At 43.7% G+C, this 24354-nt stretch overlaps 1 protein-coding gene across 3 annotated transcripts in view; it reads right to left on the bottom strand.

Moving 5' to 3' along the window:
• The window catches only part of bbs9 (Bardet-Biedl syndrome 9), a 106611-nt gene that overhangs the window by 72369 nt on the left and 9888 nt on the right, over nucleotides 1–24354 (bottom strand). For 2 of the 3 annotated variants that reach the window (XM_058053030.1, XM_058053032.1), the window contains exons 7-19: nucleotides 24210–24294; nucleotides 23393–23576; nucleotides 22430–22559; nucleotides 21598–21779; nucleotides 21452–21528; nucleotides 21321–21374; nucleotides 21105–21207; nucleotides 16249–16353; nucleotides 9007–9021; nucleotides 5329–5469; nucleotides 4351–4446; nucleotides 4080–4252; nucleotides 3833–3985 (exon numbers count right to left, since the gene is read on the bottom strand). In XM_058053030.1, the coding sequence (XP_057909013.1) occupies nucleotides 3833–3985; nucleotides 4080–4252; nucleotides 4351–4446; nucleotides 5329–5469; nucleotides 9007–9021; nucleotides 16249–16353; nucleotides 21105–21207; nucleotides 21321–21374; nucleotides 21452–21528; nucleotides 21598–21779; nucleotides 22430–22559; nucleotides 23393–23576; nucleotides 24210–24294 (1498 nt within the window). The remainder of the gene's footprint in view (nucleotides 1–3832; nucleotides 3986–4079; nucleotides 4253–4350; nucleotides 4447–5328; nucleotides 5470–9006; nucleotides 9022–16248; nucleotides 16354–21104; nucleotides 21208–21320; nucleotides 21375–21451; nucleotides 21529–21597; nucleotides 21780–22429; nucleotides 22560–23392; nucleotides 23577–24209; nucleotides 24295–24354) is intronic. The other variant, XM_058053031.1, reaches the window with a different exon arrangement.

Below are 24354 nucleotides of genomic sequence, written 5' to 3'. Positions count from 1 at the left end.
AACATGAACACATATTTCTTTCCCTTTTCTGTGCATTCTGACACAAGAAAACAAGTCTTATAATCTAGCTAGCAATGGCCGACATGGGAAATACCTATTTTGACACTAAAGCCCTCACAAAAAAATATAAAGACACCAACAGTTTCCCATTTACATACCCGACTTGTATATTATCCAAGCTAAAGCGATATTATTATTGTAGCAGCTAGCATCAAAAACTATTTTTGTTGCTACAAAGACTCAACATGCTCGTTTGCCATCAGCATTTTTTTACCTGCAGACATTTTTTACGCGACTTGTGCTAGAAGACACAGCCATTCCAAAAAGAGTGGACATCATAAGTGTTGTCGCTGCTGTTTTTGTTGACAGAACTAAAAAACATAAAAAACAATAATAATAATAATATAAAACAATAATACACATAAATGTGTATCAATGCGGCAAGAAAAAAGTTTCAGTAGTGTTTTAAATGATCAAAATACAGCTGTTATTTTGTTATCAGTGTACGTGTTAATGCATGATCACAGCATGTATATCAAACCATGCAACGTTATTAGAGTTTTTTTTTTTTTAGAGGGCTTCATAGTTGAAATAGGTGCAAGCTAGTTGATATTAACTTGTTTTCTCGTGTCAGGAAAGGGCACAGAAAAGGGAAAGATATATGTGTTCATGTTTCACATAAGGATTGGGAATGATGTTCAAAATTCCAAAAAAGTGCAGTTCCCCTTTAAGGGGTCACCTTCTAGGATCTGTCACTGTGGACCAACATCTCGACCGGGACTCAAGACAAAGTGGTCCGACCACCAGAGGCCCCAACACACACACACACACACACCAAGCTGAATGAAAGACAGCCTTTCATTGATAAGACAGTCAGTCACATAAACGGACCCTCTGAGGCAAAACAAACGAGACCACCGACACTGGTCTGTACTCCATTCAGTTTGTGTGCATGTGTGTGTGTGAGCACTAATGAGTGTAAATGTGTGTGTTCCTGAGGTGAAAAATCTCCTGGAGGAGGTCAGCAGATGATTGAGGGCGCGAGAGGAAGTTTCTCGGCTCCCAAAGGTCCTTTAATCTGACCTAAGAGGTTGCCATGCACACACACAGACACACACTAAGAGAGGATGGAGAGAAGAAGTTGAACTTTCTGGCTAGGTAGAAGCATCAACAAAGCTTTGTGCATTCCTGCAATGTCCGGATGATCTCCTGTTTTTCCAAACTCCACCAGCCACATGCCCACTGAGACTTTTTCACACCAATGGTGGCATTATCTGCACCTAAATTGACCAACAGACTCTCATGTTCTGTCCAAACCTTCTGAACAAGAACCATAAAGATGCCCCCAAGCTGACTTGAGACAGCAGTGAAAGAGAGCGGGCCAGGCAGGACCGAGCGGCCCGTCTTAGTTAAAGCCTGTCCAGATCTCATAACCTGCACCACATGTCGGCCGGGTCCGTAAATGTGTGGCGCACATGCAGAACTCTCAAATCCACTAAAGCAAACACGGTGAGATGGAGAGTGACGTGCACACAGGAAATAAAATGGACTTCAATCGCAGAAATCAGGTTAATACCTAAGGAAAAAAGTCCAAATGTAACATGAGCACACTTCTATATATACACACGTGCACGCGCTCACGCACACGCAGGGAATAAGAGGCCCGGCTGTTAATGGCGGTGGTCCCGCTCCACAGTGGGATCTGTGTTTAGCCATGTTTAGAAGCCCATTTGGGGCCCGATAAATCAAGCGGCTGTCCACCAGAAGCCTCCATTAGGGGCCCCGCAAGGCCCCTGGACGGCCTGTCAGTCACCCCGTCAGTCAGCTAGCCGCCCTCCTCGGCCGTTTGAACTTGTAATTACAGGGAGGCTCAGCTCGGCTTGTCCCGGCCCGGCCCGGCTCCCGAGCCCCTGCACCGCCTCCCAGATGGGGAGTCCCGCCGCTCACGCTAACACTAACAAATCGGCGGATGTTTCACCTCCAGAGGAAACGGCGCCGGGGAAAATATTTATGGAAAGTGAAAAAGCTCCCGCCCTTCCCTGTGACCCATTTGGTTTCTGATCTCTCTGTTCCACAACTCCTCCTGGAATTCAGTCCTGAGGGTGACAGTCGTGGGTTTCCCCCTGAATTTGAGAGGTTTGCGAGTCGGGATCACACTAACCTCTGGTCGCTAGTGATGAATTATGTTAAAGAGGAGGGCGGATGAAAGCAGGGAGGCAGAAGGGGATGGGGGGGGGGGGGCGGGGTGCGCTCAAAGCAGCCAGCAAAGTGGCTGGCTTGTCTTGTCCACACACAACAAACAATCCCTCACAGGTCCCACTTGATTCTGAGACTCATCCATCACTGACCTGGAGGCTTCAAGCATCAGGTATTTTTTGGAATGTGGCCACTGCAGCCGTCAGACACCCACACAGTCTGAGGAGGCCTGTGAGGAGGCCTGTGAGGAGGTCTGCAAGCTCACAGGAATGCATGAATAAAATATAGAGCTGCAGCGGCAGCGTCAACAGTAGCGATGTGATGTGATGGCCTCTCTGCCCCCTGTGGCCAGACACGGCTCTCACTGGGCCGCCGCTCCTCTTATCTTATGCAACATATTGACAAATGCTGGTCTCAGCATGTCCAGACACACCGCTAACGAGGAGAACTCCTTTCTCCTCCTTGAAGCCATCAGCCAAGATTGATGCACAACATGCAGCTAGCAGACGCTCCTGAGTCCAAATGAAAGAGGTGCCTGCTTCTCTAGCATTCCCGATTGGCCGCACATTCCTTTGCTGCTGATTCACCAGGTGAACACGGACACAAGTTCACCGAGTCAAATCACACTAGATATCATTAGCTTGTGTACCTAATGGAATGACCTATATGAGTATGCCTCTCAAGAAACATACACTGAGACGTTTTTATCAAAGTCTCGCCAGCGTGATGCACAGCCGTGAAATACGTCCAAAGTGCTGACGTGGGCTTGATGCTGATATGAATTATTAATGGGACCCATACAGTGCATCAATCTGCCAACTAGCTGTCGATAGCCTCCATTATAGCGGTCGTGTATACATTACACCGCGTATAGAGTGACCTTCCCGCATACCAGCGGCAGTATGGATGGCGGGAAGACCTGGACCGAGAGACAGAAGGTGTGACGCAGCAGACGGCCTGTGAAAGTAATCAATGAAAGCTGTCACTATGTTAGTTTGCACCACATGCATGCATAGTGGGACCCAGGGACACACGCACACACTGTAATATACGTTGAGAAAGAATGCCGCCACATGGGCAATTACAAGTTGTATCTGTTCAAAGTTATGAGATTTCACGCCTGCCTGCAAGTGTGTGTGTGTGTGTGTGTGTGAGGGAGAGAGACTGGTTGTGTGCTCACAGCTAATCACCCTGAAACAGGATGTCCATAAATCATCAAACTACAACTCTCACGCTGTAAATCTACACTAACACATCAACACTGTAAATGTGTGTGTGCATGTGTGTGTGTGTGCATGAGAGTTCCTGAAAGGGAACAAGACGAATACATTTCAGCGGCTGACAGGTTGCAGGGAGCAGGATGAGTAAGTACGGTGGCGCAGCCTTGAGTTTACTGACATGGTTGAATGTTTATGTGATTGCACACTGTATTCAGTCACGGACCCCAACATTTTCCACTAAAAAGGATGCAGAGGCAATTTCAATATTTCCAAACATTAGTATCCAACGTTGGTCACAACAGTTCAGTTCCATTTATCATTGTTGTTGTTGCTGGGCTTCACCAATCAGTATTTTCCACAGCAACAGTCAACTAAAGCCCACTAATGGTGTGTGTTTCTGTGTTTGTGTTGTTAACCTGGCTGTAAGTGGCATCCAGCAATGTGTCCAAGTTCTGCAGGGGTGCCGGGGTTTTGTCTTTAAATCGAGTCAGCAGGCGGCGCTGGATGGCTCTGAACTGGACGGCACGCTCGGACAGGAGGTCCTGGTACTTCTGAGCGCTGACGCGAAGCTAACACAAACACACAATACAAGAAAGTATATAGTAGACAGTTTATTTATGAATATTGACCTCTGACAAAAAGTCAAAGGTCAATCATGTCTACCTGGAAGTGGTGGTCCACAGACAGGAAGTACTCCTGCAGGGGAAGTGGTCCACCGACACTTTTCTTGAAGTCATTAACTCCTAATTTGGAGAAATGAAGGTCGACTCTGTGGACCAGCTCCTTCACCACCAACCACATGTCCTCAAAGGTGTTGCTCTGAATGCGGTAACGCTCTGACACACAAATACACATATAACAATCACTACTATACATTCCTATATGCTTTTAATAATAAAAGAATAGAATTACAAGGAGGGCAAAACAGACTCACGGGAGGTCTTAGAGGCCAACACGGTTACATTGCCGCCCGACAGGAAGTGGAAAGCCAAACTGTTTCCATCGTTATCTTCTGACTTTGCTGCAAATTCTGCAGACATACAAAGAGACACGACAGAGTGATGCCACTGATAGGACAGCCTATCACGATGCACGACGCCAACAAAGGCAACAAAATACTGTCACACTGCTAAGAGGACGTGCGCACACACACACACATATTGTTTAGTCGCCAGAGCAGCTGATTACAGTAGATAATCAGATTACTGGAAACAAAGATTTTACCTACAGTATATATCTAAAGACAATATGCATACATGGACAGTGTACATTAGGTGTGTCCAAATATAAATATGTGGCCCGGGAGCCATTTATCGCATTCTTATAAATGCTCATTCCTATGGGTCCACAGGCAAATTCTAAAAATAGAATGACTAAAAAAACAAAAATATATACAGTATTATTTCAGTATAGTATTTAAATATAGATAACTTATTAGCATATTAAGTGGTGTTAACCTTTTCTTTTTTTTCAGTATGCAATCCTCAGTGAAAGTTTGGACACCCCTGATGTACACAGAGAACTGTTTATTCCCATCATTGGTGCGTTTGTGTTGGAACCCGCACGTTGGACGAGTGGTTAGCCTGTCACCACACAGTCAGAACATCCGTAAGACTTTGGTTTGAATCTCCACTTGGGCATCTATGTGTGGAGTTAGCATGTTCTGGGTTTTTGTGGGTTTCCTCCCACATTCCAAAAACATGTTAGGTTAATTGGCGACTCCAAATTGTCCATATATGAATGTGAGTGTGAATGGTTGTTTGTCTATATGTGCCCTGTGATTGGCTGGCCACCAGTCTAGGGTGTAACCTGACTCTCGCCCAAACACAGCTGGGATAGGCTCCAGCATACCTGCAACCCTAGTTAGGATAAGCGGCATAGAAAATGATAGATGGGTGTGTGTGTGTTGTACCAGGAAAGATGGTGCTTGGGTCCACTGGGGGCTGGTTGGTGTCCACGGTGATCTTAAAGTTGCTGGTTTTGTTGGGAGAGGACGCAGTACAGACGAGTGCAAGAGGAAGCGTGAACCTGGACTGAAGAACATGAGGGACACCTGGAACAAAATACAATAAAATAAAATTATAAAGTGACTTTTCATGTGTTTAGTCTTGGGGACACGTTGAGGTGGGACACTCTAGAACAGTTGGGTCAGCTATTCATATCTTATAGGTGGGGACAATGCTACCTACTAAGATGTTGAATGTGCCGGCTGAGCCTCTAGCTGAGCCTTAGAAAATGTTTAACTGTGTTTTATGATATAATTATATATCAGCTGTTTAAGTGTAATGTGCATCTTAATGTATCATATTTTAAGGTGTTTGAAATGACCATGTAAACTTGGAAGCACGTATATGGGATTTCAACGTCAGCACTTTATCATTTTACTGGATGTCAGCTTGTTGTTGTGAACACAGTATCACATGTCGGGCTTCCCATGCACACGGCCACCATTTGTGAAGACAGTGGAGTGTGCAGACGACAGTCACACTACACTTTGACAACGAGAGACCCAACATCAACAGCGTGATGCGATCCAAAAGGGAAGTCATTTGAAGGGGGAGCGGCAAGCGGAGGCCAAGTCTAACATTGTTGTGAAACACTGCTGAGCTTGGCAGAAATCTACACTTCGCTGCAATAACACAGGCAGCAGAACAAGCAGTGGAAATAAAAGAGAATCCTATGAGAAATGACAGCTGCCATGTGGGTGTTTAAACACGGAATGTTCCAGGTTATTGCCAATAGCAGTAATTGCCTGCAACTACTGTGAAGTCTTTCAGTGCGGGCGCACAATTATCATGCGATGATGTGAATAATTCAATTGGGCTTGAATGAACAAAGTGAGGGAGACGAGGCGCAGCCAAGCCAAACTGGAGCGATGAAGAAAGAGCGCCACAATTATCCCTCTCAGCTACTGTCTCATGCATTTGGATGTTTTCTCAACATTCTACCCCTCCAGGCCCTCCACCAGCAGGTGCCCTCAGCATGAAGGCTCCAGCTACGAGCCAAAGCAAAGAGTCTTTGGGTTTCCTGTGACAAGTGTTTTTGGGAGGTTGCGTTAGGGTGAAGGAGAGTCCTACAGCGTAAAACTGGGAACTTGATCTTGGGTGGAGGAAAAGACAAAAAGCAGAGCCATTTAAAGTAGCAAAGACACTGTGGGAAAGAAAATGACGATGCTCTATGGGCTCAAACGTGTGCTGCACTGTGGCCAAGTGGTTAGCATGTTATCCACACAGGTGGAAGATGTGGGTTTGGATCTCTGTGTGGAGTTTGCATGTTCTCCCCATGAGTGAAAGGGTTTTCTCTGGGTAATCTGGTGTCCTCCCACATTCCAAAAACATGCTAGGTTAATTGGCGACTCTAACTTGTCCATAGGTATGAATTTGAGTGTGAGTGGTTTTTAGTCTACTGTATATGTGATCTGCGATGGGCTGACGACCAGTCCAGGGTGTACTCCGTCTCTTGCCCAAAGTCAGCATACACCGTGACCCGAATAAGGCCTAGAAAATGAATGAATAAATCTTCATTCTTCATCTTAAGAAGACATTTTGGACAATTGTAGGTTTCCGATTTTGTGGGAAAACTTTAGGGAAGACCCTTTTCTGTTTCTGTTCAGCTCCATGAAGGCATGATTGCAGGACTTTGATGTGGAGGACCAAGAACAGATCCAACATCAGTGACCTCTGAACTCATAAATGGACACAATCCAACATCTCATAGAAAGTCTGCCCAGAAAAGTGAAGGCACTGCAAAGACTTCCTAGAGGTGGAATGTGTCCCAAGGGGACAATAATGGTTGCGAAATGATTGTCTGTATTTGTGTTATTAACTGCAGTCATATGTTTTTGATTAGGAGGTACACACATCAGTGCACAAGACAGCAATGACATAAATCCATATATGTCAAACATTTACTAGCTGTCATGGAAGCCAAAAGCAGTCTCGCTATTTTTTCGTTTTTTTGTAGAATTTTAACAAAAATGATGAATGCCAAAAATCCTGTATGTCTTGGTTTTCCTACACCGTCTTGGTTATCATATGGCTAAACAAAGCATTCCGCATGTTGGTGACTCAGGGCTCTATTTTCATAGACAAGGCGTGGGAGAGGCGTACCTGCCCAGCGCTGCGCCTTCCACCAGCATTCCTGTTCTACATCGCCAAATAGGAGAACCTCCTCATCTTCCCTGAGGAAAACTGAAGAGTTGAAATATATCCTACATCCAGATTTTAACAACCAACTGCGTTGCGTGTTGGCTCGTTTGCATACTAACAGTGATTGGATGTTTATTGAGGGGAGGGGCGATCTGGACTGTAGACATAGACTTTCTTTATTGTCATTGCACAACACAACACAACAACACAGCAGTGAAATTGCCAACGAAATGTCGTTGCCTGGCTCCCGTGTAATAATAGATAATAAATAATAATATGGAGAATAAATAGATGACATCAAATATGAACAATGTACAGCATAAACAGTAATTTGTACAAATAATTTAAATAATTTTGAATAAATAACAATAATTTAAAGTTTTGGTTGTGTGTGTGGGCAGGTAGAGGGGCTTATTTGGCATTGAGCTGTCTGATGGCCAGGGGGAAGTAGCTGTCTCTAAACCTGGTTGTTCTTTTAATTTTTTTATTATGGCTGCATTACAACCCATGAAACAACAAAGAAGGTGAGAAAGACTATATGATTCAGGAAGAGGGGACACATAACAGAAAGCAAGCCAGGCCAGTGTGTGTAAAAATGATTGTACCTGCTGCTGAAGTTTTCAATCCGCTCAATTATTCATTCTGAAATGTATTATTCCCGTTTCCATACGTTTCGGTTTCTGTTGGACTTTTTGGAAGGAATTCATGATAAAAAAACAGAGGCTCCACTGCATTTAGAGGACATCTTCAACCTGTGTGTTACTACATGGTGAGGAGTCATGCTGGTGTCATCAAACCTCCAAGCCCTGAACCCCTGCTAGCAGTGCTCATCACAGTATTCAAACAATCCAAGTGTGTGTGGTCGCTTCTGCTGATACTTTCCAAAACAACTCTGTGCAGAATAAAAGCATGTGCACTTGATTTGCAGCGATACAGTACACCAGTATGCACGGTGTGTGCATATGTGCATGTGTGTGTGTGTGAGAGCGAGCACCTCTACTGGGCCTCTCAGCCCACTATAGATCACAGTACATCCTATTTTGCATCAAAGCACACGAACCCAGACAACAAAAGCAAACACTGGCTGACGACTGGGACCACTACTGACTACTCTATGTGTGTGTGTGTGTGTGTGTGGCACAAGAAATTGTGTATGAAGATTGTTTAAAAAGGAAAACTTGATATTTTTATTCATAAAGCAAAGCGATGTGTGCATGAGAGTACGTGTGTGTGTGTGCGTGCGGACTCCTGGTGGGGATCACATTACAGAAACATAAACGGTAGGCTGCAGTTTCTTCCTGTTTATACAGTACAGTGTGCGTAGGTGTGTGTGTATCTCTGTACAATATAGGCATGTTTGACTACCAAAGTTTGAATGCGTGTGCGCATGTGTGCGATTCTACAGGCTCTAGTCTAGCCAACCCACGTGAGCATGCACGTACCTTTGGGGTTAAATTCTGCAGGGAGAAAAGAGGAAAAGATGTTAGAAGACAGGAGAAGCAGATGTTCCACTCTGACTGAGCTTTGTTCGACTTCTTCCCACGCTCTGCGCACTGTCAAGTACACATGACCAAAATGCACCTCCAGCGCGATAGCACGCCGAGATACGATACGCCGTGATAACGATGAGAGAGTGAGAAAACTTGGAGGATGTTCCACGCTCATGCGTGGGCGACATCACTGCCATCAGCAGCATCTTTGATGGCAAATATCCAGAACACATATTAAATAATTTTTGATCATTCATATGTGAGGACAGATGTAATAAGACCTGGATTGACATAAATAAACTATCTACAAAACCTTGGGTCAGATGGCTTTTTTTTTTTCCTTCTTTTTTTTTTATTTATAATAAACATCAAGCGGATGAGTCTGGTGGATTCCCCTTGAAACCAGTATAGACATGATGTGTTGGTAGCATCTCTCTCACGCACACACACACACACACACACACACACACACACACACACACGCAAAGGCCATGATGGGAATCAGAAAAGCAGCAAAACAACTTCCAAAGCATCATCACAAACCCAATGGGGGCCATGTTGTGATGAAATAAAAGAATGCAACTTGGCCACTTCCTTATTTTTAAAATATACTTAAACATCATATACTCTATATTTCATATACAATATATATTTTTTGACATTTTCCAAATATTTCAACTTCCTTAGAAGTATAAATAGAAAGTAAAAAAGAAAAGAAAAAAAAGAGAAAAAAAAGAGAAAAAAAAGAATTAAAAAAAAAAAATCAACATGGTCCTTTGCTGCTAGCCAATGACTGAAAATTTAAAGTGACAGACAAGTGAGCTGGTTTGACCTTTGACATGGTCAAACCATGGTCATTTACGCATCTTGTGCTTGACGGCCTGCAGTGGTCTAAACTAAATGTGACCCCAACAGAAGGGGCGGGTCTCCAAAGATCGCCTAGTACGTCCGAATGTGGCCGCGAAGCCCGAGCCTCCCTCAGACGTCTGGCGGATTACGCTCTGATTTGAGTGCTCACTTAGGATTTCCTGCGGGGGCCGATGAGAAGCAGATGGCAATCCGTGAAAAAAAAAAAAAAAAAAAGAACAACTGTGAGGTGCTGAGTCAGCAGGTTCACGTCTCATTAAAGCTGATGAAAGTTAAGTGCACGCCACAGCCTTCCGTCCTGCCGCCATCGCCGGCGCTCTTGTGACATAATTCCGCCTATTACTGAAACGCTGCATGTTTGTTTGTTCAATATATATTGGGCAACATCCGTAAAAAAAAAACAGGACAAGGAAGGCAGAAGGCCTTGTCAGGAATTCTAAAATCAATTATTTTATGGCTGATATGCATTGAAAGAGTTACTAATCGCCATTATACAGCCAAGGGGATCTGGATTTGGACTACCTTCAGTTCGCCCAAGAATGACAAGTGAAGGAACGTGGATGGTCAGCGTGAATCAGCCGTGACGCAGAGTGAAAAGACCTCAGAAGAAAACATGGTCGCCGCTCCTTAGCCTGGACGCCAGCCAGCGCTCAATCAGTCTTTCCTGTTCTAAAATATCTGTGAGGAAATTCGACCGACTGAGGAGAGTGAAGTTCTTCAGTTTCTGTCTGGCTGTGGACGTCTGTGTGAGTCTTTGTTGCATGAAAAACAAGTGAGAAGTTGGAAATCTATGCTAAAAACTAGCGATGTACATCTCCTTGTGGTAGACATGGGTTAAGATCCGACTCAAAAACACAGGAGGCCTGTTATACTCATATACTCATTTTCGCCTGTGTATTGAGTTGTGGACTCCTATAGAGGAGCTACACACAATAACACACACAAAAAGCTCTGCACCTCTTCCTGTACCGTTTCCTTGTGTTTCCTGCCTACCGCCCAAACGGTCTGTGTTACACCCCGCAGTGATTGGTCACACTCCCTCTGCTCGCTGTATGCACACTCGATGCACACCCAGCTTCTGTTGGGTTGTGTTGACATCAGCGGAACTTGATGTTTAAAAAAAGAAAACTCAGCGTGCCTAGCCATCCAAAACTGCTTTCAGATCTCACTTCCAAATACGCAAACCTCATTATCTGACGCGTTGGAATTGTGTAAAAAGAGAACAACATTTATAGGTCAGAAAAGACAAAAAGCATAATAGGTCCCCTTAATAAAATGTAAAGAACGGCATAATATTTTATGTAAAGTGATATCAATTTTGGAAATGCGGGCCATTATTTTATTTAAAAAAAATAACATACTGCTAAAAATACCACAGTTTTTGCATGTTTAAGTTGTTGCGAGCAATGACAAGAGGGATCTTCAGCCAAAGGTAAAGATACATATCAATCACTCATTTCTATATTCTTTCCCTTTACGTCTAACTCGTTCTTCCGTGTCACTTGCTTCGCTTCTCTATAATAAAATTATATATTATATAATATAATTATGAGCCCGGCTGCACGGCGGTCGAGTGGTTAGCACGCAGACCTCACAGCTAGGAGACCCGAGTTCAATCCCACCCTCGGCCATCACAGTCAAACACAGTCCGTCCATCCAGGATGTTGTTGCTCTGATCTTGTTTCAAAATAAAATCGTGGAATTTGAAATAATCTGTTTCAGGGTTAGGCCACACAGTCAGGATATCGGGAAGACCTGGGTTCGATTCTCTACTTGGGCATCTCTGTGTGGACTTTGCATGTTCTCCCCGTGCGTGCGTGGGTTTTCTCCGGGTACTCCGGTATCCTCCCACATTCCAAAAACATGCTAGGTTAATTGGTGACTCCAAATTGTCCATAGGTATGAATGTGAGTGTGAATGGTTGTTTGTCTATATGTGCCCTGTGATTGGCTGGCCACCAGTCCAGGGTGTACGCCACCTCTCGCCCGAAGACTCCAGCACCCCCCACGACGCTTGTAGACCCGGTAGAAAATGAATGAATATGAATGAATGTCGATAAATCAACATATATGTACATGTACGTGTGTCTGTTCCATCTGCTAGTCTCTGTTGTACACTAGCTGAATGACAAGAGGGTTCACTCTGTATCTGTCTGACACATTGGCTCTATATGAAATGAACACAGCACAGAGTGAGCATCTTTTCATCGATTAAGTATCTTTGTCTCAGTACTGGAGATGGGAGCTACAGAGTGCTATCAGTTAGCAAGCAGACGCGGATATAAATGAAGGCACAAAAGCCATGGTTTCTAAACCGAATGCCACAGTTCCAGTGGAGATGTTTAGCAAAACATTTGTCCAGACAGTCAATGCTTATTCAGGTGCTTGATCAGCGGGGTAAATATTAAACAGTGCAAAATGGTGCATTTTCACCATGTCGCTTGCTAAGTGCAAAAGAAATGTAACCTCACAATACGGTTGAAGAGCAAACATTTCAGGAAATGTTAGACAGACCGTATGGATTGCCATGGATAAGTTACATGCACGTCACAAACAGCAATATAAGTGAGTGAAGACTCCAAGCAGAAAGTCAAAACTCCCAATGTTCTCATGACATTGCCCCCCATATTCAATATTTGACATTGTAGATGTATTGCACAAAATTTTGTAAGAGTCAGCGTGGTGGTCCGATTGACTGAAGTCTTCCGCCATTGTCGTTTCTTAAGTCACAAAGCCTCTAATGAAATTCTTTCTAGCCCTGAACGACCACAGCCACTGATGCGGTTCTTTTGATGAGCTTAAGAAGTCAACAGTGGTCTTACATGTCACAATGTCAGAGCCTTTGTGCAGCTTTAAGACGTATGAGTGTGTGTGTGTGTGTGTTTTAGTGGGTTAAAGGTGCAATCATCACCCCTGGGTGGGAGTCAAAGTGATGCATTCCTGTCATGCTGGCATAGCGTTTAGAGGACGATGCATTAATACAGACGAACAGACACACACACACACATACATACACACACAGATCAGCATCACAGATTGTGTGCCCGTGGAGACTACTGCTGTGATAAGAACATGATGACGACCAAAAGGGAATACGATCGTGTCATCTTGTGATAAAAATACACCTGTATGATGATTAGGTGCTCACCAAAATATGGTAAGCTTGTTAATAAAAAAGAAAAACAAAAAGGCATATTTCGGTGTTAGATGTGTGCTCGAATGTTGAAATATTTTTAACAATTAAGTTTTATTTTTGTTTTTTTACAATTTTTGTAATTTTTTTTACTAATTTTACAATTAGTGTTGCTACTATCAGATGTCTTGACTATGTTTCCTTGACTGGGAAGGAGATAAGCACAAGCACTGACGTGGATGGGCATAGACAAAAGTTCGTAACACTATACATATATGTTGGATTATGGAAAAGCGTGCCATTCAGACCGGCCCTTTTACAGGATGAAAGTCCACCTCGGTTCTTTTATTCTACCAGCTGGGAAATTAGTCCCAGTTAGTTCCGACAACTGCAACTGAGCCGCTGCATATTCAGTGTGAACCCGGGGAAAATCCACATGACTTTATGATATCGCTGACACTTGTCTAGTAGCCGATCAGTCAGTTTCAGTAAGTAAATCCCTATTTGAATAATCAAACAAATCCAACTTTCAATGAGAATATTTTTAAAACAGTCAAATAGAATTTTCCAGACAGGGCTAGCTAAACAATGATCGTTGCTGACTTGTCTTGTATGCATGTTCAAATACAATGAATCCATTACCATTGTATATATTTGTCAGTGTCAATCACTGCCAGTCAAACAACATACCTGTTATGGCTGGGCTGTATTATTGTAATATTGTGTTATTGTTGTGAATACGGCCCAATACTTCTTTGCTTTGTTGTGTGTTCATGGCTGTGTTTTGTTGACAAGAACACATACTTCTAGTACTTCTAGTAGTGAAGAATGAAGAAACATCATGTTTAAATGTCGTTTTTTTTGGGTTTTTTTACCCTCTGCATGTCCTGTGAGATCAGCAAGACCCAAAACGCCACAAAGCCCTCCAGACTATTTGAGGTTCTATCTTTAGCATCACAATAAAGTGTGGTGAAAAAAAATATCCAGACATAAAATGAATTTAGGGCAGAGGAAAGTGTTCCAGCAGAACATTCCTGCCAACATACAGTCCAAAGGAAACAATAAGCCACACTAACTGTTTTTTTTAATAAACATTTTAAATGAGGTCGAGATCAGTCTTTGGAGAAATAATGAAGTCTGTGACATTTTAAATAAAGACTGGTTCTGTTGGTTCAGAGTGGAAAGTCATATCTTCCAGTACGGCTGCCTGGAAAGAGAAAGCTTGTAAGGGCAACCCAAAGGCACTGATGTTAACTTAGTGCTCCAGTTGCAGCTGCTTGTGGAATACAGGTTGCCATGTGATGGGTCCGATAAGCTAACGCAGTAACAGTGAAGCTTCTCGTAGCTGCTTTGCATTACTGTGGAGCAGTGTTGCCATACATTCATTTATTTGCCATGGCCCACCACAATTGCATTTGAACCACCACAGAAAGATTTGCTATTACAACTCCATGCAAGTAGATGACGTTGCTTCTTAACACACCTCATATGCAACTGTGCTGGGACCAGCGTCTACACATCCGCACCAATTTAGAGTTACGTGAAGCACCCCAAGTCAGTGAGCCAAACCCCCTGGCTGTCAACCCACTGTCAGTCTTGCTCTTAAAAGGGAATTTTGCCCACCATTCGCAATCCTTATGTGAAACATGAACACATATTTATTTCTCTTTTCTGTGCATTATAACACGAGAAAACAACGTGGTTTGTGCTGTGATCATGCAATAACATGACGCTGAGACTAGCAATTAGCGACATATCGCCATATAGAAATAGTTTTCATGCAAGCTGCTACAGTAATAATATCGCTGTAGCTTGGTTAATATACAATTCAGTTATGTAAATGGACTCTGTTGTTGTTTTTTAAGGGTTTTTTTGTGAAAAAAATTGGTATTTCCAATAATGCCTGTTGCTAGCTAGCTCATATTAACATTTCCTCGCACTAGAAAGCACAGAAAAGGGAAATAAATATGTGTTCATGTTTTACATAAGGATTGTGAATGATGGGCAAAATTCCAAAAAAGTGCAGTTCCCCTTTAAGATGTTTGTGGGTGACCTTTACACAACATACAGCCACACACAGATGTGTTTATCGATATAGTGATACATTAGATGTACAATGACGTGTACATGAGCTTTAAAAAATTGTGCACACTTTCCACATTTCTGACCCATAAATGTAGTTAGAATGTTGTATTCTCGATGCCAAACTTTCAGATTTACACTCATGTTTTAGGTTTTCGCATTTGGAAGTGAGCCCTGAAAGAAGTTTGTGATGGCTCAAAACCCTCGGTTTCAGAAGGCGTGGTAAAACTGCCCCTTTGTGATGTCACAGAGGGACGGGCTTTCTTGTATACTCTCTGGCCTCCCCCAAGCTCTGCTTCCCGCGCCCTCCTTCAAGACCTGCTCCGATGTTTATTTGCTAGCAATGCCTCGAAAGGGAAAGCCACATTTGTTTACAATTCCTAAAGACGCCACCATCAGGCACAAGTGGTTGGAGTTCCAGAGTCCCCACCAGCAAAACAAATGCATTTTAATCTGTCAATGGCATTTCACACTGGACTTTTTTGTGAACATGGGCCAGTATGCAGCTGGACTAGCCGACAAAGTTGCTGAAGCCCTACGCCTTTTCAATGTTACTTGGTCATGTGGAGGAGTGCAAGCAGTAAGTAAGCAGTAAGCAGAGAAGTGCAAGCGGTAAGTAACAATTTATCAGACCGAATCAAAAAGTTTAATTTTACCCGTGTACACACACGTCCAGTTACGCAAATTAGACCATGACGTCATCTATTGCCCAAAACAAGATACAGCAGGACCTCTGAAGTCCAACATCCTTTTAGGTCATGCAAATGAAACTAAAATGTTGAGTAAAAATATGCCCCATGTGTTGATGTTGAGCTAGCTAGCGTTGTCACTGGACTTTTTACAGAAATGGACAGTTTCCATCAAAGGTGAACAAGTAAACGATGCACATACTAGTTCATGTGTTGGTCATGTGTGCTGTGATTCATAGAGATACTTGCCATCTAAAAAAAACATTTCAGTTGGAAACTTGAATTGTTTTATTCTACAAAGGCTGAGTGTAATCACTCCCACATTGACGCAGCCCTTTCTCTGTTACGCTGATTATCTCATTAGAATTAAGGTTTGCCTTTCAATCACTAGCAGGCAAAGACAAAAACTGTTTTTTTTTTTTACCTGTAGGCGAGCTGTACGACACAGCGATGTCTCCATTCAGGTCGGCAGGGGGGTAGCGGCCGTTGAGGAAAGCGGAAAACTCCACAGCTGTGGATGAGCCGACGCCTGAGGAAAGAGAAGCAACATAATCATGTTAATGTGGAACATCTACAAATAGTAACTTTCAATATTTTCTCTTCTGCTGTACACTTTTAAATGTTCTACAGTGATTGGTGCAGCTGCCTCCGGGCTCCAGTTGCTTGAGAATTTCAGCATTTGCTTCAGCATCTCTTTATGGTTGTCAATGATGCTTTGTGTGTGAGGCTGAAATGACCACATCACCCTCGCATGTACCAGGAAAAGATAAACGACAAAAAGTATTGATAAGTTGACACTCAGAGATCCTTACTCCAGCGCCACGGCAACTCCGTTTAAATTTAACTCCTTCGAAATCTCCTTTCTCCTTCTCTGTATTGCTCTTTAGAGGACATTATTAAAGTCAATATTAGCCAACATCCATATAACACATTCAATAAATCTTCAAAAAAAAAAGTTAACATTTTTGAGGTTAGAGCCCGAGTGTTTTAAGGCAAAATGAATACCACAAATTGTGTGTGTGTGTGTGTGTGTGTGTGTGTATCCTTCTTGTGCATGTGCAAATAATAAATAAAAGCAAACCATCTGTGGTGAAAAAACAAATCAGGAAGTTACGATCCCTCAGTGACATTGCTGCTCTGTTTCTACTTAACCTGAGTTAAGTGGACTTTTTTGGGAATATGTGGACATATTTTGGACCACCTTATCAACAGCCATGTCTGTGTCTGTATTTGCCCTTAATAAGTACAATGGATCCCTGCATATTTGCTTTTCGACATTCACAATCACACAAAGGCCATCATTTTTTGCCATTTTTCAACTAATGTATTATTTTTTTTATTTTTGTATCCCAAAATAAGTTGTGCATTAGATTCAGATGTACAGTAAACCTCGGATATATCGGATTCAATTGTTCCCACTGGTTTTGTCCGATATAAGCGAAATCCGTTATATGCGTATACCGGAAAATGTCCGTTTTACGCATATATTGGATTTATATCCGGTACATGCGTAAATCGGATTTTATCCGTTATAAAAAGGCACTTCCTTGACTATGTTTCCAATGTACCTGGACGCGCAGGCAACGCTGCAAACGCTGCAAATGACGTCGTATAGCGGCCTGTCACGATTCGGCGAATCGGAGCGCCACGATGCGGCCATCCGATATATGCGAGGGAAATTTAATGGAAATGCATTGGAACGGGACTGGAGATTTTGTCCGAAATGGGCGAAATCCGTTATAAAAAATCCGATATATGCAATGAATTTTTATTGGATATGCATTACAGAAAAATTGTTTCTTTTTTATCTGTCCGTTGTGGGCAAATTTCCGATATATCCGAGTCCGATATATCCGAGGTTTACTGTAAATACCTGAAAATAAAATGGGAAACGTTGCCCTCTAACCCAACTGTTTTCAATCTCCAGCTAAAATAAAGGATTTGGCCTCACTGTTCCAAAACATTTGGTGGGCAATGTATACTGTATCTGCTTGCACAGACTACCAGTGAACTGAACACACACACATTTTGGTGTCAGAGATGATGCGAAGTAACAAGACACGATGCCTGTGCTAATGTTGCCTCTGTTCGACTCTGTCCCTCACTCTCCCACCTTCCTCCATTGACCTCCTGGCTCCTTCCCTGGCATTCCGCCTTTCAGCGGCAGGCTTTTAACCTCTACGCCCTGCAGGTCAAATGTGTTGGGCGGGTTTAAGTGCTTTAAGTGTTCCCAGGCCCATTAAGAGCAACAAACGAGGCTAAAAGAGACACAGAGTAATCCCACCTCGCCCCCTCTCCACCATCTCTGTTTGCTCCACTTACCAGCCTACACTGGAGCACATCTGGCCAGGTCAGGTGGCAGTCTGTGTGACCTGGAGGTCCAGCCCGGGTTGCTCGGACCGCTCTCAGGCCCATTAAGACATTAACACCACAGGCCAGTAAAAACAAACGCCACAAAGGTGGCAACCGTGTCGCTCCTCTGACTTGTGACCTCTCGTCTTTGACTCTGTTTGTCTAACCTTTTGTCACATGATCGTCACAGACGCACCCTCTTCATCGCCACATTCCTACCTTTTGTTTCTAATGTCATAAGCACTTGAGAAGCACACATCAGATGTTTCGGCAAATCCTTAGCTGAGAAGAGCATCCGCATTAACAGTCACTGTGCTTGCTAAAAAGTTGAGCTGAGGCAGGAAAGTGTGTGTGTGTTCCCTAAGGGTTAGACCTTAAGTGTGTGAAAGTTCAGCTAAAACGAACTACTGGCTGTTTGGAGTGGCGATGAGAATCTACTCAGTGGAAATGTGATGAAGTTGGAATTATTGTGTGTGAAAATAAACCCAACACATTTGCGTATGTAACAATCTGAGGTCACCATCAGTGTGCTGTTGAACACTGAACTTTGACCCTAGGGGTCCGAACACGATGTCAAGTCCTTGCACTGACCAGTCAACTCAAACACTCTCTATGCGTCTCAAGAGCTGAACCAACAAGCAGCTATTTAAACTATGAACCTGAGTTACAACGCCACTTCCTGCCTGCTAAAATGTCAGTTAAACAGGCTTAAGAAAGCCTGGGTTTTCGACAAAAACAAAGTAGTCTGTTTGCCTTATACTTTATCAGTCCGGGGAATGGAGTGCCCAAAAAAAGCACCTGATGTATTGCTGACTCACAGTCTGTGCATTTTTTACGAAGTGATGACTAAAGAACCCGCCATGGGCCAAATAAAGTTGCAAGTGCCAGCAATTTGATAATATTATTAAACTCCTTTAGACATGAAATAACACCCCCATAGTCGCCTTTGCACTCATACATTATTACTCAATATGATACAAATAATAAGGGTAAATAAGCCATTTAAGACACAAATAGGAGTTGGGCTTGTGTGTGTTGGTGTAAATGTGTTCCAGTGCTAAGGGAGCTGTGTTTGGGGTGAACAGGAAGTGACTCAGGGGTTCTGAGTAGCCACAACAGTAGCTTCTGTCAAGGATTATTGTGCCTGTTGTGAAATCATTCAAACATGCTATAAAGCCTGTTGTTCCAGCAATCAAGTCTGGTGCTTGTGTGTCTCACCAAACATAACTAACAACTAGTGACCAGTGTAGAATACTACACATTATCACAACGTATTTGACTTCATTTAGCCAGTTTTGTAGCTATAATTTATTTTTAAAAATCATAAAATTTGCTTAAATATGCATGTTTTTTTTTTTTTTTACTAATAATTGTCAGTATAAAAAAATGTCGAAGCACATAGTGGCAACTTCTACTTTGATGGATGAACAGGGTGAGAGGTGCAGGGTGTGAACAAGGAGAAGACGAAAAAAGTGGATAGACGGATGTTGAGGCGGAGAAGAAGTAGCGATATTCGGTGCTAGCAAGGGAATCATGAGTGGCTGTAAAGAGGGGAAAGACAGGGACACAAAGTGAGCGCGGGAGAGTGAAAACAAAGGAAGCAGTGTGTGCTGAGCTGGGAATTGAGTCGCCATCTGAGACGAATAAAAAGTGAAATAACAATAAAAGTCAGAAGGTGCTACCTCTCCTCCTCCCTCTTACCACAGCATGCGTGCACGCGCACACACATACACATTTAAGTGTCCTTCGTTTCATGTAAAACAATTTAAATGTGACAATACAGATGAAAATAACACACTTGACTAATTTAAGTCCTTCAACGGTACGACTGCACGAGCATGTAAACGCACGTGGGAGAGAAACAGACATAACAGTAGCAGTGTGGGCGCAGTTGGTGCCAGTTTCAGTTGTCCCTGGAGCGCTAAGCTAATTAGCCGGTAGCCACTAACAACAACAAATCTCAGTGTGTCATTGCTACTGGGAAGGTTTCTTCCATGCTCAGCAGCTGTAAATATTTGAGTGGCTTTTATTTGTCTGTCACAAAAACTAAAGCAGCAAGACATCCCCACTTCCCGCAGCCAGATCCAGAACAAGAACTCATGGAGGCCGACGTTCCCTTCCAGATGTCAATGGAAAATGTTGCATAAAAACATCACGACAGACGCAAATCTATTTATACTGACTCCAAAGTTGATCCTATATAGCATGCAACGTAATAGCATGGTAGAGGTTGGAATATGACGCGCACTGGGCCGTAAAGTTAAAAATAATAAATGCTAAACATATGTTGTATACACACATGTTAAAATAATGAATATGAAGTGCAAATGTATCGCTGGAAGAGACAACGTGACAGAATTTCAAGGCGGCGCAGACTGTGCATCGTGTTTGCATTATTAGCAGGTGCACACAAACGCCTCGCATTGCTGCACGGACACGTCGTAAATCAGCAGGCAGCAGTGATCTGTTTGGCTGGGAGCTCCGAATGAGTTCAGAGTACTGCAGCTGCGGAGCATCTTGAAGTCATGAACATAAGATCTGTACGAGCGTCGCAACGCCGCTCTGTGATGGATGATGCTTGCCGACAATGTGTGGAGGAAGGACACAAACTGATATTTTTCTTCAGATATTACCATCTGCTCTGTGCTGGCGTACCACATTCGGTCAACTTATGAGCGTAGTGTAATGTGCATGTGTCAAGGTGGTGTGTGATGAAGAAGGTGCTGGACAGAGGTGTGGTGTTAACGTGAGGAAGGGCCTGGGGAAGGATGGAGGCGCTCCTATAATTGCAGCTGCTTGAAGCAATTTCAATGTTTTGACTGAAGCACACTTGCACATACAAGAGCGAAAGCATGCGCACCCCAAGGATCACAAAACTGTACAAATTGTCATGACCGTATAGGACAGGGGTGTTACGCAAGGACTGACCCAAAGGTTCAAGAACAAACTGGTCCTGAGTGACAGCAAGTGGAGGCTGAACTGTGATGGTCAGCTTGGATGAGGCAAACACACTGTTGGCCTTCACCTTCACCTGGACACGAGCAGCAGAAAAAGGAGGAGGAGGAGGGGGAAGATGAACAAATTGGATCAATCCGCAAAGTGACCAGAGAGGAAGAGGACCACTGTTGTGTGACAAGACCTCACCTTTACCCTCACTGAGGGGACAGGAAAACCGCCAATGTCTTGAATCAGTGCTACCTGTACAACGGGACAAAAGAAATTAGTGTTTATGTCTGCATGTGGGAGGACGTGTGTGTGTGTGTGTGTGTGTGTACCGATGGGCTGTCCATGCTGGGTGACACGGATGCCGTCACTGTCAGGTCCTCCTCACTTTCATCCTTACGCAGGATGTCTTTAAATGTCACAAATCATTTCATTAGGTACACAATTAATAGTTTTGGAGGCAGCACTCGTCTCCTACCCTGGGTCCTGCTGGCCTCTCGGATGAACTTGTGCAGCCTCTTCATCTCAGCATCCACCTGCTCGTAGTCCACCTCTCTGGAGTCCACTTTGGGGGTGGAGAAAAAGGAGGGGTCCGTGCCCATATAGGAGCACAGGAGGTGACCGTCCCAACTCAGGCTGACCAGGGCGCCCCTCAGATCCCTGACAACGCAGCAATTATACCAAAACATCATTAGCTACAGAAACCAGACTGTCACAGCACTGGCATTGGATTTCAGTGGGACCATATTACTTCCTAATTTTTATGGACGATACGTCAAAACTTCTGTAAAGATTTCTGACAGAACAAATGGGAAACGAGAGAAGCAGGAAATGCTGAGTGATGCAATAATGTGTTTAAACAGTGTGAGTGTGTGCTAACTGGTTGCAGATGTGTTGTACTTCCAGGCCAGGCCAATGAGGCGCTAACACACACACACACACACACACAGGAGGGTGGGAGGGAGTCCAGGTTGAGGCTCCACACCTGCACAGGAGGGAGTCACGGGCATTAAACGTTCACTTTAACTGCTGCGGAAACACACTCACACACGTGGCCGACTGTGACGGAAACACACTCTCACACTAAAAACAAAGACTCTCGCTTTGCACACACAAACACACTCTGTGCCCACGTTGGGATGCTCACACCCACTAATGTTGATGTTGAACGTGAGCAAACAGACAAGAGAAAAGGACTGAGCCCATATGCCAAGACGATGAAGTGGGTCCGCCCATCTTTGACCCACACACACGTCTGTTCTTTTTTCCTCAACGCACCCTGTGCACATCACGACACGTGTCGCACTCACGGGAAGTTGGCGACGCGCAGCGCCACAGGCACGAAGGCGAGCTGGGCAGCCCACTTGAGGGTGACATCCTGGTAAACCAGCAGCATGTTGGTGTGGTTGCCTAGCAGCAGGTTGGTGGTGCCGTCCGTCACTAAGCAGAAAGAAAATACGTATTAGTGCTATGGGACTGCCAAGTGTGTCGTGTTATGATGATGAGGATCATAAAACTGTTTTTTATTTTCTTTAGGGGAAGGGGAAAGTCACTGATATTACACATGAAGGTCATTTTGTGTAAGTGTGGCTTTTGGTTAAAAAAAATTACAAAAAAAAATACAATAACGACAATGGCTTATTGCTCTGTAAGATCATTCTCTGTAACATTTCAAATGGGGAAACATTCCGCATTAATGTTCTTTGTGCACGGTTCGCTTGTGCCACCCAAATTGTGTTTAATATCCACTTTATGCCAAGCAGAACTTCCCTTCCTTTGTAAAACTTTGCATCGGAACAAATGAGAAGACTTGTATTTTTACACGTGCACAGAAAATGAGTGCAAAGATGACATCACGCTACATCCCACAAAACATTTAACATGCATAAATACATCTAAAGTTACATATACACTTTCTCCTGTGGTTCATGGCTAGAAAGATGAGCTATAAATACTCTAGCTGCACATCCAGCCCATCCCACCAACGGTGCGGCTACCACCAAGTGAGATGTGAGGTGACGGCCACACGCAAAGCAAACACGCCTCAATCACAGTGCTGAGGAGTTCAAATATGGCGGGGGTGGCGGTCAGCAGGGGTCCAAATGACAGAGTGTGTGTTGCTACCACAGCAAAACAAAACACACACCAACATTATCATTTTACCACTTCCATTCTCATAATATCCCATGCTTATCTTTCTTTATTATTTTCAAAATGTACCAAAACTACCATTGATGCACAAATCCAATTGATGATCACATGATTACACTCACATGAGGCGTAGGGCAGGAAGCAGCTGGGGTTGTACTCCAGCTTCTTCATGAAGCGGATCTGCCCGTTGTCTCGAAAGCAGTAGAGGTTGCGTTCGCCCAGGACGAAGATGGAGAAGGAGGAGTGGGAGAAGGAGGGTACGGAGATGTCGAGGGCGAGTTCGCCCAGGACCATCGTCCAGTCAGGCTGTGGAGGAAACACACAGATGGAAAAGGCCGCACAAGGCTTACTCATAAAGGAAATAATTCACACTCTGCTCTTTCGGAAGTCGGTGTAAATACTTTAAAACTGTGACAAAATCTAATGTGACATGTTGAAATTTGAAGCACTTTGAAGGAAAAGTCGGATTCAGTTTTGAATTAAAATGAGGAACCAAAACACATTAACACATTAAGTTGCAAGCAGGATACACTCATCAGCCACAACATTAGGTGGTGCACTAGCCTGGCTTTACAAAACAATAATACTCAACAATATGTTTATTATTTTGTCTATTGCATAAAAAAAATAACGCTTTAATCGGTGCATGTCTATCATGGTCATGGTTACCTGTTGCTCTCCCTCCCTGCCTAAGGCTTTCCATTGATGCAAGGAGCAAGGTGCTGCCTCCACGCCAAATACAACTAAGATCATGCCAGAGCTGTACAATTTGCATTAATGAGTTTGTTGCAAATTGGGCTTGCTGGTGTTAATGAGCATTAATGGCCTCCACTCAACCATCACACATGTGCAGGAACAAGTGACATCAAGTTGACATTGCAGCTGTCATACTGGAGTCATGTCAGCGCAGAGTTCAAATGAGGGGAGGGCGGGACTTACACTCAGCCTCTTGCCTCCACCCTTGAGGGAAAGATCGGCATCCTGACGACGTTCTGCCTCCGTGGCCACGGCCAAGGTCTCATACCTGAGATGCGGAGAGAGGCGAGCGCATGTTAAAGCCGCAAACACTCCTGCCGACGTGACA

This window comes from Doryrhamphus excisus, chromosome 17 (genome assembly GCF_030265055.1).
Source record: "Doryrhamphus excisus isolate RoL2022-K1 chromosome 17, RoL_Dexc_1.0, whole genome shotgun sequence".
NCBI classification, from domain to species: domain Eukaryota; kingdom Metazoa; phylum Chordata; class Actinopteri; order Syngnathiformes; family Syngnathidae; genus Doryrhamphus; species Doryrhamphus excisus.
The sequence above is the reverse complement of the archived record's forward strand: the minus strand, read 5'-3'. Positions and strand labels throughout refer to the sequence as shown.